Raw genomic sequence first — 22,559 nt, 5'->3', positions numbered from 1 at the left:
AGTGAACTTTGCAATGGAATAAAGAGGGCTTTTGGGGCATTTTAGTAAGGAAATCCTCAGTTTAAAGATTTTCAAAATGTGAGAATAAATTTAGTTGATCTAAAAAAATTATATCGTATTATCAAAAAATCTTTTTTCAGTCCTTTGTGCCATAGTAATATTAAAATATGCAGTATGTGCTATTGAAGAATAAGTTTAAAGTAATTTTTTCAATTTCTTAGTATGAAGAATTTTCATATGAACAAGAAAGTTGAAAGAGTAACGTATGATCTTCCATATGCTTAGATTCAACAATTATGAATCTTTTAAAAAAATCATATTTATGAGGAGCCTGGGTAGCTCAGTCAGTTGAGACTGACTCTTGATTTTAGGTTAAAAAGAGAACCTCAAACCCACCATCTAAAGATTCTAGTTGCCTAAGATTCTAGTTTGCTTCATTCCAACGAATCCGTACCTGTAGAGATTCTGGATGTGCATATTTTGAAAAACTGCTACTCCTAAAAGTACCAATAGAAAAAGCCCATAAGTGGCTCTGATAGATACTTCAAGTTAACAGTCACTAGCCTGAGAGGTTTTATTTTTTTTGTGAATGTGTGAAAATACCTTATTGTTTCCTGGTTAGGTTGTTGGTGTAGGTCATCTACATTTTTTAGCAGTGAATATATTACTGAATAACTTTAATTCAGGTTGTAGTGGAAACTTTAATAGTATCAATAATAGCAGTGCTTACATAGTGCTTTTTACCCAGTATAGTATATTCCTTGAGCATTTCACTTTCCAGGTAAAGAACCTCTATTAGATGTTTATCATGAAAATAATACTGTAGAAACCATATGAGTGTATACAGTCCATAATAAAAGGATAGATCAAAATAAGAGCAAACAATGCTGTGGTGCATATTTGTGTATATAAAATCTTGCTTGTGAGAGTATGCAGCATATGATTCTAGAAAAGAAATTGCCAAGTCAAAAAGTATGCATATTTAAAATTCACCTAGATGTTGCCAAATTACACCTCAAAAAAACCCTATATCAATTTATATGTTTACCAGTATGAAAGGATCTGTTTCCCTTTGTTCTTACCAATGTTGGTTATTAGGATTTATTTTAGTGTGATAGTGTAAAATGATATCTTTTTAAAATTTGTTTCCTTAATAAGTTCAAATATCTTTTCACATGCTTAGTAGACAATTATATTTTTAAAATTGCTTTCCGTATCCTTTATCTTTTTCTGTGAGTCATGTTGTCATGCTAAGTGGTTTTTTAAAGATTTTATTTATTCATGAGAGAGACACAGAGAGAGGCAGAGACATAGGTACAGGGAAGAGAAGCAGGCCATCTGTGAGGAGCCTGATGCAGGGACTTGATCCCCATCCCAGGACCTTGGGATCAAGCAAGCCCTGAGCCGAAGGCAGATGCTCATCTGCTGAGCCATCCAGGCATCCTCTAAGTGATTTTTGAGAACCCTTTTGTGTATCAAAACCAGTATTTGGTCATATATTCAATTTTCTCCTTACATTGTCATTTAATTTTATGATTGGGTTTTTTGAAAATAGAAATTTAACATTTTTAGTAGCCACATTTATTAGTTTTCTTCATGCTTATGAAGACCTTCCCTATTAAAAGTCTGTAAACAACAATAACAACATGTTTTCATTTAATTTTTTAAATTTGGGAATAAATTTGCATGGTTAGGTTAACACACACACACACACACACACACACACACACACTACTGTAAGGGTAGTAAAAAGTTGCCCTTTTATATCTGCCCACCATCTTCCCAGTTCTCCACCTGCACTACCTCCCATAAGAAACCACTCTGAATTTCACCACAACCTACAGATTCAAATTCCCCCACCTACAGTATTCTATATATTGTTCCCCCAACATTTGCTATATCTTAAAATTACTTAAACTTATCTTACGATATGTGCATCAATACCAAAAGTGCTTCTTCAGTGTTGTTTTTTTTTTTTTTTTGAGATATACTTGGCCTGTAGGATTATGTTATTTTCAGGTGTATAACATAATTTGGTATTTGTATATATTTTGAAATGCTCACAATAAGTCTAGTTAACATCTGTCACCATGCATAGTTATAATTTTTTTATGATGAAATCTTTTAAGATGTATTCTCTTAGCAACTTCCAAATATACAACAAAGTATTACTAACTGTACATTATATCCCCATGACTTATTTATTTTACAGCTGGAAGTTTTTGCCTTTTGACCTCCACCCATTTTGTCTTTTACCTCCCCCACCCCCCCAAATCTGGCAATCACCAGTCTGTTCTCTGTATCCATGAGCTCAGTTGTTTCAGTTTTGTTTTTAGATTTTATGTATACAGGAGATCATGTGGGGTTCCCCCCCCCCCCGTTTAACTTAATTCACTTAGCATACTGCCCTCAAGATTAATCCATGTTATGGCATATAGCAAGATTTCCTTCTCTTTTATGGTTCAATAACATTCAGTTGTTTCGTTATCCATTTCTTTATCCATTCATCCATTGATGGACCTTTAGATTTTTTCCGTGTCTTGGCCATTGTGGATATAATGCTGCAGCGAATGAAGGGTTGCATATATTTCTTCAGGGTAGTGTTTTGTTTCCTTTGGATAAATATCCAGAAGTAAAATTGCTACATTATATGTCAGTTCTATTTTCTACTTTATGAAGAACCTCCGTACTGTTTTCCATAGTACCAATTTGCATTCCCATCAACTGTACAAAAGTTGCCTTTTCTCTACATCCTTGCCAATACTTGTTATTTCCTGTCTTTTTGATAATAGCCATTCTAACAAGTGTGAGGTGATATCTCATTGTGGATTTTATTTGCATTTCCCTGGTAGTAATGTTAAACACCTTTTCCTGTACCTGTTGGCCATCTTTAGGTCTTTGGAAAAATGTGAATTCAGATCCTCCACCCATTTTTTAAATCTGGTTGATATTTTGCTATTCAGTTCTAGGCGTTCTCTATTTTAGATATTAGGCCCTTACAATAGATAGGATTTGCAAGTATTTTCTCCTATTTTCGTTTTTGTTGATGGTTTCCTTTGCTATGCAGAACTTTTTTAGTTTGGTATAGTTCCACTTGTTTATTTTGCTTCTGTTGCTTTTGCTTAAAGGTGTCAACCCCCCAAAATACCTTGCCAGGACTAATGTCAAGGAACTTACTTCCTGTGTTTTCTTCTAGCAGTTTTAGGGTTTCAGGGCTTAGGTTTCTAAGTCTTTAATCCATTTTGATTTACTTTTCCTGTGGTGTAAGCTAATGGTCCAGTTTTATTCTTTTGCACCTGATTGTCCAGTTTTCCCGAAACTATTTACTAAGGAGATTGTCCTTTCTCATTGTATATTTTGGATCCTTTATTGTAAATTAATTGACCATATAGGTGTATGTGTATTTCTGGGTTCTTTATTCTGTTCCACTGATCTGTTTTTAAACCGATATCATACTGTTTTAATTACTTCAGCTTTGTAATGTAGTTTGAAATCAGGGAGCATTATGCCTACAGCTTTATTCTTCTTTTTCAAGATTGCTTTGGCTCTTTTGTGGTCCCATACAAATTTTAGGATTGTTTCTTCTATTTCTGTGAATAGTGACTATTGGAATTTTGATAGGGATTGCATTGAATCTAATTGCTTTGGGTAGTATGGACATTTTAGCAATCATTTTTTAAAAAGATTTATTTGAGAGGAGGAGGGGCAGAGGCAGAGGCAGAGGGAGGAGAGAGAGACCTCTAACACGGAGCTCTGTCGTGGGACCTTGAAATCATGACCTGTGCTGAAACCAATAGACCCTTAACTGACTGTACCACCTAGGTGCCCCTAGACATTTTAGCAATATTAATTGTCTTAACCCATGAGCATAAAATATCTATTTATTTGTGGTTCAACTTCAGCTTCTTTAATCAGTGTTTAATAGTTTTCGGTGTACAGGTCTTTTACTTCCTTGGTTAAATTTATTTGTAGTTATTTTATTCTTTTTGATGCAGTTGTAAATGGGATTGTACTCTTAATTTCTCTGATAGTTTATTATTATTGTATAGAAACAACAGGGGCTCCTGAGTGGCTTAGTTGGTTGAGTGCCCAACTCTTGGTTTTGACTCCAGTCATGACCTCACAATTTATGGGGTCAAGCCCTCTGTTGGGCTCCATGCTCAGCAGGGAGTCTGCTTGAGGATTCTCTCCCTCTGTCCCTTTGTGTGTGCACTTTCTCTCTGTGTTTTTTTAAAAAAAAATCTTTTAAAAAAAGAAACAAATTTTTGCATACTGATTTTAAATCCTCAACTTTGTTGAATTCATTTATTTGTTCTAATAGCTTTTTTTGGTATTTTGGCTTAAACAGTCTTTGAAATTTTCTAAATATAATATGTCATTTGCAAATAGTTTTATTTCTTCCTTTGCAATTTGGATGCCTCTTAGTTACTTCTTTTTCTTACCTAATTGCTCTGGCTAGGACTTCCAATACTATGTTGAATAAAAGTGGGAAGAGTAGGCATCCTTGCCTTGTTTTTGATTTTAAGAGGAGAAGCTTTCAGCTTTTCACTGTTCAGTATATTAACTGTGTGCTTGTTATATAGGGCCTTTGCTATGTTGAGGTATGTTTCTTCTATACCCACTTTCTTGAGAATTTTATAAATGGATGTTAACTTTTATCAAATGCTTTTTCTGCATCTATTGAGCTGATCATATGATTTTTATCCTTCATTTTGTTAATGTGATCTATCACATTGATTTACAGATATTAAGCCATTCTTGTATCCCTGGAATAAATCTCACTTGATCATGTTGTAGGAGTCTTTTAATGTACTATTGAATTTGGTTTGTTAGTATTTTCTTGGGGATTTTTGCATCTATAACCGTCTAGGATATAGGCCTGTAATTTTCTTGTGGTGTCCTTGTCTGGTTTTGGCATCAGGGTAATGCTAGCCTCATAAAATGAATTTGTAACTGTTTCTTCCTTTTCTCTTTTTTGGAAGAGTTTGAGAAGGATTGGTATTCTTCTTTAAATGTTTGGTAGAATTCACTAGTGAAGCTGTCTAGTCCTGGATTCTTGTTTGTTGGGTTCAGTTTTTTTTTTTTTTAATAGTTGGATAGACTTCCATTGAATAGATATATAATTTACTGTCTCCTGCTGATAGACATTTAATTTGTTTGCCAACTTCTAACACAAACATACCAGGATAAATAATTTGTACAAATGTCATCCCCAGATGTGTCCAGGTATAGTATTAAGATAAATTCCTAGAAATGAGATTGCTTGTTCAGAGGATAAATTTTGAAAGATATGCCAAATTGCCCTTCAGAGGGGTTGTATTACTCACTTAGCATGCTTGGAAACAATATGTGAGGGTGTCTGTGTTCACATGTGCCACAGCCTCACATAGTTTTGCTATTTTCATGGGTAAGACTTAGTATCTTAGAGTGGTTTTGATTTACATATCTCCTACTTGGAGTGAGGTTGAGCGGCTTTTCATAAGCTTAAGAGTCCTTTTTTTTTTTTTTTTAATTTCTGTAAAAAGTTCATGTGCTTTATCCATTTTCTCGTAGCTTGTTTCTTACTGATATCTGAGCAGTTACATATTAAGGACATCAGTCTTTTGTAATATAAATGCAAACATCTAATAGTTTTATATTTTAACCCATTTGGAATTTATTTTGCTGTAAGCAATGTATGAGTGTCTAGTTAAAAAAATTTTTTTTGGTAGTTGTCCCAATCAACCTAATTTATTTAAACCATCTCATATTCTTCTTAGTAGTTTAAATGCCATCTTTTTCATAATCTAAGTTCTCATTGGGATATTTTTCTGTTTTATTAGCTCTTACATGAATACTATATTTTTTGGTAACCCTTTATATATATATAAAATCTTTTTTTTCTTTTGTAGTAGGAGTCTTGTTAAGACTTCTTAGTTTTGGGGGTTTGTTTTTACTATCCTTTTTTTTTTTTTTAGAAGTATTGTTTTTTTTTTTAAATTTTTATTTATTTATGATAGTCACACAGAGAGAGAGAGAGAGAGGCAGAGGGAGAGGGAGAAGCAGGCTCCATGCACCGGGAGCCTGACGTGGGATTCGATCCTGGGTCTCCAGGATCGCGCCCTGGTCCAAAGGCAGGCGCCAAACCGCTGCGCCACCCAGGGATCCCCGTTTTTACTATTCTTGAATGTTTATCCATTTTGTTCTTGAATGTTTATCCATGTTGTTCTTGAATGTTTATCTGTTTTGTTTATCCATTTGTTCAAAAATTTTTTGATAGTTGTTCCAATCAACCTAATTTATTAAACCATCTCATATTTTTCTTAGTAGTTTAAATGCCATCTTTTTCATAATCTAAGTTCTCATTGGGATATTTTTCTATTTTATCAGCTCTTACATGAATACTGTATTTTTTGGTAACTCTCTCTATATAAAATCCTTTTTTCTCTTTTGTAGTAGGAGTCTTGTTAGACTTCTTAGTTTTGGGGGGTTTGTTTTGTTTTTACTATTCTTGAATGTTTATCCATTTCAGTTCCCTAGGGATGCTATTGAATTTGTGATTGTAAGACATTGAATTTGTAGATTACTTCAGGGATGGAAATTTGACATGCTTATAATAGTGAGTTAAGGTGATCTCTTCCTTTCTTTTATGTCCCTAAAGAGAATTTTCTTTTTAAGTTTTTTTTTTTTCTGTTAACTTTGTACATTTTCCCTTAGGATTATTATTCTTAAATTTTAATTTCTGATATTGTGTAAAGAAACCATTTTCCCCCCACTGTTTCCAACTGGTCATTGCTTACATATGAGAAAATGATTGATTTAAAAAAAAAACAAAAAAACTTCTTTTAGAGTAGTAGAAAAGTTGCAGAGGTAGTACAGGAAATCCCGTATATCCTGCACTCATTTTCTACTGTTGATTACATCTTGGATTACAATGGCACATTTGTTACAACCAATGAGCAATATTTGATACATCATTATTAACTTAAAAGTCCATATTTTATTCAGATTTCTTTAGTTTTTACCTTATGTCCTTTTTCTGTTTCAGGATCCATCTAAAATAATTGATTTTAATGTATTGGTTTTGCAACCAGACACTTGGGAATTAGCTTATTTTTTTCTAATAATTTTTCTGCTTTTTTAAAAAAGATTTTCAGATATGCAATTATGCTTGAAAAAAATAATTTGAAGTTCTTTCCAATATTTATACTTTTTTCTCTTGTGTAATTATACATGGTACTTTATATATCTGTATTGGGTAATGCTGAAAATATAGACAGCCTTACCCTGTTCCCTACTTTAATAGGAATGCTAGTGTTTTACTATTAAGCATGATATATCTTTGTTTGAAGTATAGATTCTTTTTTCTTTATTGTGTTGTAGAAACTTTTTGCTATTTTTTAATGACTTTGTGCACTGTCCAACAAAATATTTACCTCTGGGCATTCTGTGGTCTCACAGGTCTTTATCTAGCTCATCTTTTTTGTAGCTCATCTTTAGTTCCTTTGAACCATTTCTATTCAGAGGTTTTTCTGTTTGCTTAGCTTAGTTTTACCACTACATTGCTTAAACATGATTAGAAACATCTCATAGTTATTGTGCTATGCATGCCATGCATGCCCATGCATGCCCATGCATCCACCGCTGTCAAATTTTACCCCATTAACCCTCTCAATAGCCCTGTGAAATGAAGTAAATGTTATTCCCCCTTACAGCTGAGGAAACTGGCTCAGGGTCCCGCACTTTGCCTGCTGCTTTTCCCCTTTGACCTCAGGACCACCACCACATTGCTCTTCACCATCCCCCTCCACACAGTGCACAAGATGCTTTCCTGATTCAGCTCTTGAAAGCCTACCTGTGATGGATGAATTTGAGATGAATTTAGCATCTCCTGATCTTTTTTTGCTATGTATTCTGAATATGAAACTCTCAGAGCTGCCCTTCCCATCACTATCTAATTATATCCTTCATCTTGGCTCCTCTTGACCAGCATATTGTGTGACTACAATGGAAGCCTATTATAAAACACAGTGTTCTCTGAGGGATTTCGTTATGGTTCTCATCTATACTTAAAGTGAGATAATTTGTCTCACTCATCATTTTGGAGGGAGGGGTTACTTAGCCTTATTCTGTGGCATTTATTATAAATGGATTTTATTAAAATTTAATGTCCTTTCACTTACTGGTCTAATGTGGAGTTCTTTCCCTGCTATGTTTATATGAAATACTATTTTTTTCTTGCTGCTGCTGCTGCTGCTGCTGCTGCTATTACACATGCTCCTTCATGACAGCTACAGAAATACAGCATTTGCAGTCTGCCTGCATCCCATCCATTCCAGTTTTTTTTGTGGTCAAGATCAGGAACTGTAGTTCTTATGACTGTGTAAAGTAAGGGCAGCAAGAGAAGCAGTTGGTGCTATTGCACATTTCTAGGGCCGAAAGATTTTAACCTAGCTTTGCTATAATTACCACTCAGTTTCTAGTTGGTGGAGGCCAGGGATGGTGCTAAACATCTTTTCATGCATAGGGCAGCAGCCACAACATACGATTACCGGGCCCCAAATGCCAGCATTGCTGAGGTTTAGAAACTTTGCTTTAGACATCATACTTTCTCAGTGGGTATGGTGTTGCCCTCAAGGGAGTGAAAATGAGTTACTTGATAGGGAAGTGTGGGTGGTGGTGGTGGTGGTGAAGAGATCTTTTTATGTGTAAAGTATACATGTACATATAGTACATACAGAGTTGATATATCTGGTGATAAAATTTCGTGAGGGGGAGTGTTTTGAAAACCTATATACTTCCATGTGTTTTTCTTTTACTCTTATGCTGCTACCACACTTAAACCATTTCTGATACCAGATGTGGGGGGTTTTCCCATAGCAAGTGATTCTCTGAGTAACCAGCTGAGTGTCCTACAATTTAATTCAATTCTGGGCAGCTGGGTGGCCCAGTGGTTTAGCACAGCCTTCAGCCCAGGGCGTGATCCTGGAGACCTGGGATGGAGTCCCACATCGGGCTCCCTGCATAGAGCCTGCTTCTCTGCCTGTGTCTCTGCTTCTCTCTCTCTCTCATGAATAAGTAAATGAAATCTTAAAAAAAAAATTCAATTCTCACACCACCTGGAGAGAGCATCAGATCCCAAAGGTTAAGGACTCATTCACCCAACCCAGATGCCAGTAACAGGGCCAGGATGTCACCTGTGCTTCTGACCCATTGTCTATAAATTGGATGTTCCCATGACCCCATTCTCAGATTCAATTAATTTGCTAGAGTGGCTCATAGTACTCAGGAAAACAGTTTACTTACTGTTTACCAGTTTATTGCAAAAGGATATGATAAAGCATACAGATGAACCTCCAGCTAGAAAGAATATGTAGGGCAGGGTATGTGGGAAGGGGTGCAGAGTTTTCATGTCTTCTCTGGGTGCACCATTGTCTAGTAGCTCCACATGTTCACCAGTCTGGAAGCTGTCCAAATGCCATACTCTTGGATTTTGTGAGGGCTCATCATGTAGGCATCATGAATTATTAACTCCATTTCTAGCCCCTCTCCATCTCTGGAAATCCCAAGTTTCTAATTATGGCTTGATCTTTCTGTTGACCAACGCCCATCCTAGAACCCACCAACAGCTACCTCTTTAGAACAAAGACATTTCTATCACCCAGGAGATTCCAGTGGACTTAGATATCAGGAACCAGAGTCAAAGGCCAATATTAGAACAAAAAATGCTCCTAGGGCTCTTATCACTTAGGAATTACAAAGGTTTTAGGAGCTCTGTGCCAGGGACCAGGTGCAAAACCAATATATTTATTTTCTATTATTTCACAGGAATGATTAGTAAAAAAATGTCTGAAAAGACTTCTTAGGGTGGTAATGAAAAAAAAAATAGTGAAACACTGCCTTGGAGGGAAGACTGCCTAGTGTAGTGGTTTAAAAATTGATTCTTGGGACACTTGACTGGCTCACTCAGGAGAGCCCACACCTCTTGATCTTGAGGTCGTGAGTTCAGGCCTCATGTTGGATGTAGAGATTACTAAATAAATAAACTTTAAAAACTCCACAAAACTCAGATTCTTAACCACTGGAGTTAGATTATTTTTTACCACTTACCAGCTGCAGGCAAATGACTTCATAGCCTCAAGTTTTTTTATCTATAAAATATATTTTATTCAAAGGATTGTTGTGAGATAATTCATTTAAAGTACCTGGTTCTGGGTAGAACACTAAATTAGTCATTCCTCTAAGAAGCTCAAAAAGAGTAAGGATCTTGTTTATTGCAATATTATCATTCTTTAGACATTAGTATAAATATATGTTGAATCAACGAATAAAGCTCATATTCACTGAGTTAAGTGTGTCAGAGTTGCCTTTATGGAAAATGAATAAATGGTGATATTAGATATGCTATATTTATTCATTAATTCATTTTTTTCTGTTAGGCATATTTATCTCATCTTAAATCTAGTGTGTATCATACCTTGCCTGATTTTAGCATTTACTTTTTTTTTTTTTTAAGAGAAAACATGTGCATATGAAAGTGGGGAGGAGGGGCAGAGGGCAAAGGGAGAGGGACAGAGAGAATCTTAAGCAGGCTCCATGCCCAGCACAGAGACTGATAGAAGTGGGGGTGGGGTGGTGAGCTTGATCTCATGACCCTGAGATCATGACCTGGGCTAAAATCAAGAGTTCAGTGCTTAACTGACTGAGCCACCCAGGCGCCCTTAGCATTTACTTTTAAAGCTAGAGATGGATTATACAGTGTGCGATACCATCTTTCTGTTTTAAGCAAATTTATTGAGCTTAAGCCAAAATGATATATGGGTTCTGTTAATATTCTTGAGAATATGCATTTAATTTATATATCTTACTGATTTACATTATTTTTATTTTTATTTTTTTTTGAGAGCTTGTGAGTCTGGGGTGGTGGGGGAAAGTAGTGGAAGGAGAGGCTTCATGCCCAGTGTGGAGCCCCATATGGGACTCCATCTTCACAACTCTGAGATCTTGACCTAAGCCGAAATCAAGAGTCAGGCACTTAACTGACTGAGTTACCCAGGCACCCCCTGATTTACAATCTTATATAAAGAATATACAGCTTGCAATTTGTTCCACTGACTTTTAGTGAAACAAAAGAATACAGATAACTTTTGATAACCTAATTTTTGGTGTATATTAATCTTTTATTTAAAAATATTTCTTTTTAGGGTGGCTCGGTGGCTCAGTCCTCTCTTTTCCCCCAGCATTCTCTGTTTGCCAGAAATGAAAGGTAATTTAGACAGGGAACTCTTCTACACATGGTAGGAATTAACTTACCATTTATATTCTTTATGTGAATAAACTGAAAGGGATTTTCCATCAGGGTAAGTAAGCAGAGGTGTGTCCCCTGGTGTTTTTTGTTTGTTTATGTGGGTTTTTGGTTTAAGAATTATTTATTTTAGAGAGAGAGAGGGAGAGAGCGCATTGGTGGGGAGGGGGAGAGGGAGAGAGAGTTCCAAGCAGACCCTGTGCCCAGCACTGAGCCGAATGTGGGGTTCAGTCTCATGACCTGAGCAGAAACCAAGAGTGGATTGCTTAACCAACTGTGCCACCCAGATACCACCCCCACTTTTGTCTTTTTACATATTTTAGGGATTGAAAAAAATCAAAAGAGTAATATTTCATGCTATGTGAAAATTATATGAAATTCAAATTCCAATGTCCATAAATAGTTTTATGGGAAAACACCATGCTTGTGTGTTCGTGTATTGTTTAGGGCCGCTTTCACACTGCTGACAGCAGAGTTGAATAGTTGTGACAGATCCTGTGATCGGTAAAGCATGAAATATTTTTTGTTTGGCCTTAAACAGGAAGTTTGCCAACCTTTGACTTAGAGGCCGTTAGGTGTCATGATTAATAGCAAGGACTCTGCAGTCAAACTGCTCTTTCCTTAATGCCTCAGTCTGAGACCTTAGGCAAGGAATTTAACTCCTTGTACCTCAGTTTCCCTATCTATAAAACTAGAAGAATCACAGTGCTGACTTCATTAGGTGATCATCACTTAGAAATGTGCCTGGTACATGGTAATCACTAAATATTAGATATCAGTTGATATCTAAGTATAAGATGTTAGTTGTCACTAAGTATTAGATAGCTGATAATCACTTTGTAACAGGGACTAGAAAATATGCATTGAAATCATTTCTGTTTGAGAATAGCTACAAATTTATTAAGGAAATACTTATTTGTTAACAGTATGCTTCCACATTTTGATTCAGTGGTGTTCAAAATGGTGAAATTTGAATTCAAAATATGAAATTAACACAAAGCATAGATAGTGAACATATGTTTTTATATTTTCGCACATAAAATGAGTATAAAAGATTGCTTTTTACCATGTAGTGTGCTAGCCATAGGGGAGAGTTACTCAATTTTTGACATGAAATATAAGTAAGATAAATTTATTTCATGACTGTGATAAAACTAGTATTATTTTTGTGATTCCAAGTGGCTTTCTCAAGAACCCTATTGGAAATATATTTGTCATGTTGAATAGCTTGAACCTATCAAAGTTTTTTTTTTTTTTTTTTTTTTTAGTGTTGAGGATAAACTATCAGAATTTAAGAGACTTAACTATGTATACAACATAAAATTTACCATTTTAACACATTTTTAAAGTGTATTATTTGGTAATGTTAAGTATATTCACATCATTGTGCATTGGATCTTCAGAACGTTTTCATACTATGAAACAAAATCTATACCTATTAACTCTGTTTCTTCCTCCTGCCAACCTCTGGTAACCACCATTCTGCTTTCTATTTCTACAAATCTGTTTTAGATACCTCATACACCTCAATCATCCAGTATTTTGTCTTTTTGTGATTGACTTATTTTACCTCAAGGTTCATCTCTGTTGTAGCATATTCCTTTTAAAGGCTGAGTAATATTCTGTGATATGTATAGACCACATTTTGTTTATCATCCACTGATGGACATTTGCATTGTTTCCACCTCTTGGCTATTGTGCACATTGTTGCTATGAACAAAGGTACACAAATATCTGAGAATCTGCTTTTAATTCTTTTGGATAAATATTCAGAAGTAGGATTGCTAGATCAAACATAGTAATTCTACATATATATATATATATATATATATATATATATATATATATATATAATTTTTATTTTTATTTATTCATGAGAGACACACAGAGAGGCAGAGACATAGGCAGAGGGAGAAGCAGCTCCCTGTGGGGATCTTGATGCGGGACTCAAGCCTGGGACCCCAGGATCACAACCTGAGCCAGAGGCAGACCACTGAGCCACCCAGGTGCCCCTACTTTTAATTTTTGAGGAGCCACTGTACTGTTTTCATAGAGGGGTACACCATTTTACATTCCTATCAACAGTGAGTGAAGCTGCGTTTCTCCACCTCCTTGTCAACACTTGTTATTTTCTCATTTTTCCTCCCTTCCTTTCTTGATAGTAGCCATCCTAATGATGTGTGGTAGTAGTTCATTGTAATTTTGATTGGCATTTCTGTCCATCCAACTTTTAAGAGAGATGATCTTATTAAAAGTATCTAACAGTATCTCAGTAAGGAGACTTACCATTGTTTTGGGGTCTATATATATTTTTAAAATATTAATTATTATTTTAGAGAGAGAGAGGGAGAGAGCGCATTGGTGGGGAGGGGGAGAGGGAGAGAGAGTTCCAAGCAGACCCTGTGCCCAGCACTGAGCCGAATGTGGGGTTCAGTCTCATGACCTGAGCAGAAACCAAGAGTGGATTGCTTAACCAACTGTGCCACCCAGATACCACCCCCACTTTTGTCTTTTTACATATTTTAGGGATTGAAAAAATCAAAAGAGTAATATTTCATGCTATGTGAAAATTATATGAAATTCAAATTCCAATGTCCATGAATAGTTTTATGGGAAAACACCATGCTTGTGTGTTCGTGTATTGTTTAGGGCCGCTTTCACACTGCTGACAGCAGAGTTGAATAGTTGTGACAGATCCTGTGATCGGTAAAGCATGAAATATTTTTTGTTTGGCCTTAAACAGGAAGTTTGCCAACCTTTGACTTAGAGGCCGTTAGGTGTCATGATTAATAGCAAGGACTCTGCAGTCAAACTGCTCTTTCCTTAATGCCTCAGTCTGAGACCTTAGGCAAGGAATTTAACTCCTTGTACCTCAGTTTCCCTATCTATAAAACTAGAAGAATCACAGTGCTGACTTCATTAGGTGATCATCACTTAGAAATGTGCCTGGTACATGGTAATCACTAAATATTAGATATCAGTTGATATCTAAGTATAAGATGTTAGTTGTCACTAAGTATTAGATAGCTGATAATCACTTTGTAACAGGGACTAGAAAATATGCATTGAAATCATTTCTGTTTGAGAATAGCTACAAATTTATTAAGGAAATACTTATTTGTTAACAGTATGCTTCCACATTTTGATTCAGTGGTGTTCAAAATGGTGAAATTTGAATTCAAAATATGAAATTAACACAAAGCATAGATAGTGAACATATGTTTTTATATTTTCGCACATAAAATGAGTATAAAAGATTGCTTTTTACCATGTAGTGTGCTAGCCATAGGGGAGAGTTACTCAATTTTTGACATGAAATATAAGTAAGATAAATTTATTTCATGACTGTGATAAAACTAGTATTATTTTTGTGATTCCAAGTGGCTTTCTCAAGAACCCTATTGGAAATATATTTGTCATGTTGAATAGCTTGAACCTATCAAAGTTTTTTTTTTTTTTTTTTTTTTTTAGTTTTGAGGATAAACTATCAGAATTTAAGAGACTTAACTATGTATACAACATAAAATTTACCATTTTAACACATTTTTAAAGTGTATTATTTGGTAATGTTAAGTATATTCACATCATTGTGCATTGGATCTTCAGAACGTTTTCATACTATGAAACAAAATCTATACCTATTAACTCTGTTTCTTCCTCCTGCCAACCTCTGGTAACCACCATTCTGCTTTCTATTTCTACAAATCTGTTTTAGATACCTCATACACCTCAATCATCCAGTATTTTGTCTTTTTGTGATTGACTTATTTTACCTCAAGGTTCATCTCTGTTGTAGCATATTCCTTTTAAAGGCTGAGTAATATTCTGTGATATGTATAGACCACATTTTGTTTATCATCCACTGATGGACATTTGCATTGTTTCCACCTCTTGGCTATTGTGCACATTGTTGCTATGAACAAAGGTACACAAATATCTGAGAATCTGCTTTTAATTCTTTTGGATAAATATTCAGAAGTAGGATTGCTAGATCAAACATAGTAATTCTACATATATATATATATATATATATATATATATATATATATATATAATTTTTATTTTTATTTATTCATGAGAGACACACAGAGAGGCAGAGACATAGGCAGAGGGAGAAGCAGCTCCCTGTGGGGATCTTGATGCGGGACTCAAGCCTGGGACCCCAGGATCACAACCTGAGCCAGAGGCAGACCACTGAGCCACCCAGGTGCCCCTACTTTTAATTTTTTGAGGAGCCACTGTACTGTTTTCATAGAGGGTACACCATTTTACATTCCTATCAACAGTGAGTGAAGCTGCGTTTCTCCACCTCCTTGTCAACACTTGTTATTTTCTCATTTTTCCTCCCTTCCTTTCTTGATAGTAGCCATCCTAATGATGTGTGGTAGTAGTTCATTGTAATTTTGATTGGCATTTCTGTCCATCCAACTTTTAAGAGAGATGATCTTATTAAAAGTATCTAACAGTATCTCAGTAAGGAGACTTACCATTGTTTTGGGGTCTATATATATTTTTAAAGATTTTATTTATTTATTTGAGAGGAGAGAGAGAGAGGGAACGCATGAGCACCAGTGTGGGGGACTAGGGGAGGGATATAGGGGAAAGGAGAAGGAGGCTCGATTTGGGGCTCAACTCCAGGAACCTGGGATCATGACCTGAGCCAAAGGCAGATGCTTAACTGACAGAGTCACCCAGGTGCCCCAGGGGGCATCTATATTTGATCTGAATGTCTAGATTAATACTTGGTGCCATTCTTAGGGATGTATATATAATTGAGAGTTAAGATATTTTTTTTAACTTTTTGCAAATAAAGAAGTAAGGTGAGAAACTGTCTTGATTGGCTCTTGATCTATTGCCAAGTCATGCGTTATTGAGATGAATATAGATCATCTCTGTAAAAGATGAAAGGTAATATGAAAACTTTTTTATCACTATTAAAATTTTAGCTCTTCTAATTATAAAAGAAATACATGCTCAGTACCAAAAAAGAAAAATCAAGAAAATACAGTAAAGCCTAAGTTTATGTTTAAAATGTAATATATACTATATTTGTACAGTTAATGTGGCTGCATTTGGTTGCAGTTTTCACTGTCATACTCCCCTAGTCTACAGTTTTCCATTTTCCCATTGATTTTCAGCTGACTTTTTGCTCCATTTTTTGTATGAAAGTCTTAGAGTGTTGCATATACACAAGAGTTTATATCAATTTTATACTTACAATAGGAATTGCTAGATTTTGGGTGATTTACCTATCAATTTGTATTTCTACCAGTAGTTTTTTTTTTTTTTTTTAAGAGTTCTGGTTCTCCATACTTAGTTTTTGTCTGTACAGATGGCTGTTAAATGATATATTGTGGTTTTCTTTTTTCTTTTTTTTTTTTTTTAAGTAGGCTCTACTCCCAACATGGGAGCTTGAACTCACAACCCTGAGATCAAGAGTCACATTCTCTACTAACTGAGCCAGCCAGGTGCCTATACTGGCACCTTTTAAATTCTGTGCTTTTAAATTCTATTTTGCTTATTACTGATAAAGTTGAACATGTTTTCTTTTTTTTTTTTTGAACATGTTTTCATATATTGTTTTTATTGGCTATTTATATATTTTTTTCTGTGTAAGATCTATTTATTGTCCTTTATTTTCATTGGTTTGTTTGCCTCTTTGTTACTGATTTCAAAAAAAAATTCTTCATACATATTTACTCTTTATGTATTATATCTATATACGTATATAAGTATACATATACCTACATAATAATACATGTTTTAATAGATTTAGTTTGTAGCTTGTTTTTTCACTCAGTTTATAGTGTCTCTTGAACAGAACTTAATTTTAATTCATCAATTCTTTCTAGTGTGTGCTTTGAAAACCATGGTTAAGAAATATCCTAAAGGTCAAAAAGATATTCTTTTACAATTCTTCTAAAATTTTAGAAGTTTTTCTCTTTACATTAAAGTATCTAATCCATCTGTCAGTTTAAGAAATTAGGATGTAATTAAAATGTGATGAATCTTATGTAAAATACATAGTTCACATGTTTGCTTGAATAGCCCTTCAGGCTGTGATGCCAAAAGTTTGCTAAACATTGCCTTAAATAATAAGGTAGTTTCAATAGTGGAAAAAACCCCAAAACGTATAAGGTATTTTACATTAATAATAGCTATTTTAAGAGATTTGTTAAATTTTTTTTCACAGCCTTGACTTCAGTTGTGGGTGTTAGTCAGTCATTCCGATAACCTTAAAGTTATAGACGACTGATTACTGACTAAACGGACCTGAATACTTGAGTGTGACTACATAGATAAGCAAATTCCCATATTAATAAGTAGATCATAGAATAATAGAGCTAAAAAGATACCCAGCTTGTCTTTTCATAACTTTTTGATACATAAGATGTGTAAGATGCATAGATGGTTAAGAACACTTGAAATCTGTGATGACTCTGCAGGTCTTTATTGTGAGTTTGCAGTGCTGTGACCTTTCTGGGTTTTCAATGAGGGCCTTATTTGTCCAACATCAGTAGTATGCCACCTGCTACCCCATCTTCATTTGCTGCTGTCCACTGTTTGTTGGTATTTTAGGGAAGAAGTAGAATCAACTTTTCAATATAAGCAATTTTTACCTGTAGATAGACCTTGGAGTGAAGATAAAATAGATTGGTTTTTATGATCAGAGAGCGGTTAATGTGCTTGGTTGCATCAGCATTAACTTTAAGATAATATCTTTGATAAAATATAATAACTAGGATGAAACATGACTTTTGGAAATATTAGTACTTTTTTTTAAAGTATTGTTTGTTATGGAACATAATTAACCTTAAATTGATAAGTACCTGCCAGGGGCACCTGGCTGGCTCAGTTGGTAGAGCATATTACTCTTGATCTCAGGATGATGAGTTCAAGCCCCATATTGGGTGTGGAGCCTACTTAAAAAACTAAAAAAAAAACTAAAAAAAAAAAAAAAAGCAAACTAAAATATTTAGAAAATATATAAATAGGTACCTGCCAAAACATTTCAAACTAAAAATTTTAATTTAGAGTTGGATTGTGGAATGGGATATAAAAGTTGTATTTTTACCAGAAAAGTAAGCAATTTTTCTTATACAAGTTTTTTCTTTAGAAAAAGAACCCGCTTTCTCACAAGATGCTGCTTGTTGATGAATAGAATTATGAATGTTTCTGAAAATCTTTCTTTGAAAACAGTATCAGTATATCTAATTTAATAAAATATAAAAGCAAATAGTAAATACTACTTGGTTTGCGCTTTGTGTATATAATCCAAAAACTGAAAAATAGGTGACCTAACTGGTCTTTAGTTGTTTGGTGTTTGATTTTAGGGAAACCACACTGAAATTATGTAAAGGCAGATACCATTTAAAATTTTCATGTAACCTTAGTAAGGTAGTTATAAGAAGGTTTATAATATATTTATGATCATACTAATATTTTCAGCTGTGCTGGATTTCAGCTGCGATCCCAGTGAACTAATGTAAGTAGAGAACAAGTTTGAATAAAATCACACAACAGCCCAGTTTGTGTCCATGCATTTTTATCCTTCCTGGGAAATGTAAAACTTACAGCACAGCTGTCCTCTGTCATCTAGTAATCTCCAGAGTAACCATTGACATGGCTTATACATTTAAACCACAGGGTGTGAAATAAGTAGATAGCTTCTATAGTTTGAGTAGAAAATACAAGGGTTCATCATTTGATACTAGTTTCTGGTCTGAAATGATCACTTGAATTTTTTTTTTTTTGTCACTTGAATTTTTATTTCTCTTTCAGTCTTTTCACTGTTCAATGTTTTAAGAAAAATTCTGTACTTACTGTATAGATTGTGTATATTTTGTATGTTTTATTTTTTAAAAGATTTTATTTATTCATGAGAGACAGAGAGAGAGAGAGAGGCAGAGGGAGAAGCAGGCTGCACATAGGGAGCCCAATGTGGGACTTGATCCCAGGATCCCAGGAACATGCTCTGGACCGAAGGCAGCGCTAAACTGCTGAGCCACCCAGGCATCCCAACATTTTGTATGTTTCTTAGCATTCAATAATCTACTATTAGCAATATAATAGTAGGGAGAGAGAGTTTATTTCAATCTGTTTTAAGCATTCATAATCTTTGACTTTTTTTGTAGAGACAGATACAGTAGACCATTCAATATCAAGTAGTCTCTTTTCTCTTTTCCCATTTGGAGGGGCCATTGACATTTCCATTGAATTTGTCTACCACTCTGAATAATAATGCTGAGGTTGTTCACTTCCTATCCGCTTAATTAATATAATCAATAATTTTTATTTTAATATTCACTATGGTGAATAATGATAGAACTCTGACATATTTTTCATTGATACTTTACATTTGAAAATGAAATTGGGATTGGTGTGTAGTAAAGCATTCAGTGACTTAGGCAGGATATTTAACCAATATTGGTTAATATTTAACCAATATTAAATATTGGTTAATTTTATCATTAAGATGGATAATCTTGGCTAAATCATTCAAAGTTAATAGGTCTTAATTGGTTAACCAATATTGGTTAATATTTAACCAATATTAAATATTGGTTAATTTTATCATTAAGATGGATAATCTTGGCTAAATCATTCAAAGTTAATAGGTCTTAATTTTCTGTCTGAAAATGAAGGTGTTGAACTAAATGATTACCAAGAATTCTAATTCTTATGTGAACATATTGTATAGAAACCAGCATCATGCTGAACTTCTGTAAATACACTAAGCAGTATATGTTTCTATATATATTTATGTGTGTATTTACTTTGAAATATTTATCAATGTAAGTGTGTGTGTATATGTGTGTTTTCTGTTCAGGAAAGGTTATTTGGGATGCTTTTTTTTTTTTTTTTTACAAAAAAATTATATTAAAGTTATAAATTAAAACAGTTTCAAACTCACATTGAACATATTTTTAACAGTTATGATTTAGAGGTTTGGTTTTTTTTTTTAAATATAGCTTAAGATCCCTTTAAATTGCACTTAAAATCTCTTTAGTTTAAATTACACTTATAAATTTAGTATTCATTTTTAAGTAAATTATCTAGTGAATCAAAGTACTTTTCTAAACCTGATATTTATGGATTTTCTAATTTTTTTTTTTTAAGATTTTATTTATTCATGAGAGACAGAGAGAGAAAGCGGCAGAGACACAGGCGAGGGAGAAGCAGGCTCCATGCAGGGAGCCCGATGCTGGACTCGATCCGGGCCTCCAGGATCATGCCCTGAGCTTGAGGCTGTGCTAAACCGCTGAGCCACCTGGGCTGCCCGGATTTTCTAAAATTTTAAATACATTTTTCAATTTGAAATCATAAGTCCAAATCAGTCATTCAGTGACAATTAAATTGGGATCACAGGGTTTCCGTTTTTAGATAAACTAACTTGAAGGATTTCTTAATCCCAGTTTTTAAAATACCACATGTATGCATATTATGCCCATATCCAACTCAAAAGTAGTAAACTGTGGGATAGACTTACTCCCCCCCACATTTCCAACCTACACTCTTTCCTTCTGTCTCCCCACCAAATAACTTTTTTTTTTTTTAACTTTTATCATATTTGTATTCTGAACTCCCCTAGTTCACTAGGATCTTTTAAGTTTTACCATCTCAAGCAATTCGAAGTAACCATTCCAAGCAAATTTGGAGCCATGTTATCAGATGACTGAGGTTCAATCTTACAAAATCTAGAGCTACAGACACCGGGAATGATTTGTGTCTCACGAAAGTGGGCATAAATTGACCCCAGTTTTATAATTTCTGCCAGCAGTGACTCTGAGGCCATGCCTTCCAAGTTCGCTGGTTGGTCTTCATACCTGTCACCCCTGGACTCAGGTCCACATCAGCAGATCCTCAGGTATGATGGATCTTCAATCCTCATGCCCAGGAAGCATCTGAGGTTCTTCAATTAACCTTTTTTTTTTTTTTTGATCAGGCTACAATTTTTAAGTATTTTAAAAGAAAATATATTTGGATTTCGCATGTCTCCCATGTCTCCCCTGCATTTTAAGTCATAATTCAAAGGTTATTCTTTTAACAGTTTTAACTAGAACCACTTTCTAGAACCCAAAGAATGTTTATATCCTGAAGAAAGTTACAGAGCACATAAACAGGGCTTATGTATATTTGGACCACAATCCTGTCTTACTCATGTATTACATAATGTGACATCTAACTCTTTAATTGTATCATAAGCTTTTAGGCATGGACTTTTTTTTTTTTTAATTTTTTTTATTATTATTTATGATAGTCACACATAGAGAGAGGCAGAGACACAGGCAGAGGGAGAAGCAGGCTCCACGCACCGGGAGCCCGACGTGGGATTCGATCCCGGGTCTCCAGGATCGCGCCCTGGGCCAAAGGCGGGCACTAAACCACTGCGCCACCCAGGGATCCCTAGGCATGGACTTTATACTGTGCTCTCCAGTGAAAACATAACACAAGCCACATATGTAATTTAAAATCTTCTAGTAAAAAAAATAAAAAATAAAAAAAATAAAATCTTCTAGTAGCCACATTAAAAATAAGTAAAAAGAAACAGGTGAAAATCAGTTTAATAATGTACGTTATTTAACCCAGTATAATCTAAACATTATTTCAACATGTAATCAATATAAAAATTATATTTTACATTCTTTTTTTCTCATACAGACTCTTCAAAATCCAGTGATACTTTATTCTTGTGTGTGTGTGTGTGTGTGTGTGTGTGTTACTTTATTCTTAGGGCACATCTCAGTTCACAGTAACCATACCTTACTTACTCAGTAGCTGCATGTAGCTAGTGGCTACTGTGTTGGGCAGTGCTGTCTTATACTTTTGCACTTTAGTGCCAGTAACATAATTGTTGCTTTGAGTGTGAATGTGTCTATCCTTTTAGTTACAGATTTCTCTACTTGAATTAAATCTAAAATATTTTTAAATGCCTGTCTTTATTTTCTTTCTCTTAAAGGCCCTTCCTTCTTCAATGATTATAGTGGCAGTTTATTGTCCTGTGATAGCTGCTGTATTCATTGTTCTGAAGATGGTCAACTATCGACTCCACAGAGCACTTGATGCTGGAGAAATTGTAGATAGGAATGCAAATGAGTTCCCAGATCAGCGAGCCAAAACTGAGCAAGGCAACTGTTCAACTAGAAGAAAAGACAGTAATGGACCGAGGTAAGGAAACCTATGCCGCTCAGTTTGTAATGATGTGGAACATGTGTGCGTATAATGATGTGTTTATTGTGTTCTGATTTTTTATGTTCTGATATATGGTTTTAAG

At 34.7% G+C, this 22,559-nt stretch overlaps 1 protein-coding gene across 9 annotated transcripts in view; it reads left to right on the top strand.

The window, feature by feature from the left end:
• Positions 1–22,559, top strand: part of PCNX1 (pecanex 1) — a 163,651-nt gene that overhangs the window by 12,278 nt on the left and 128,814 nt on the right. For 8 of the 9 annotated variants that reach the window (XM_041759637.1, XM_041759635.1, XM_041759633.1 and 5 more), the window contains exon 2: positions 22,245–22,453. In XM_041759637.1, the coding sequence (XP_041615571.1) occupies positions 22,245–22,453 (209 nt within the window). Of the gene's footprint in view, positions 1–22,244; positions 22,454–22,559 lie in introns of those variants that run through there. The other variant, XM_041759638.1, reaches the window with a different exon arrangement.

Source organism: Vulpes lagopus, chromosome 6 (genome assembly GCF_018345385.1).
Source record: "Vulpes lagopus strain Blue_001 chromosome 6, ASM1834538v1, whole genome shotgun sequence".
Taxonomy (NCBI): domain Eukaryota; kingdom Metazoa; phylum Chordata; class Mammalia; order Carnivora; family Canidae; genus Vulpes; species Vulpes lagopus.
This window is presented reverse-complemented; position numbering and strand designations above follow the sequence as displayed.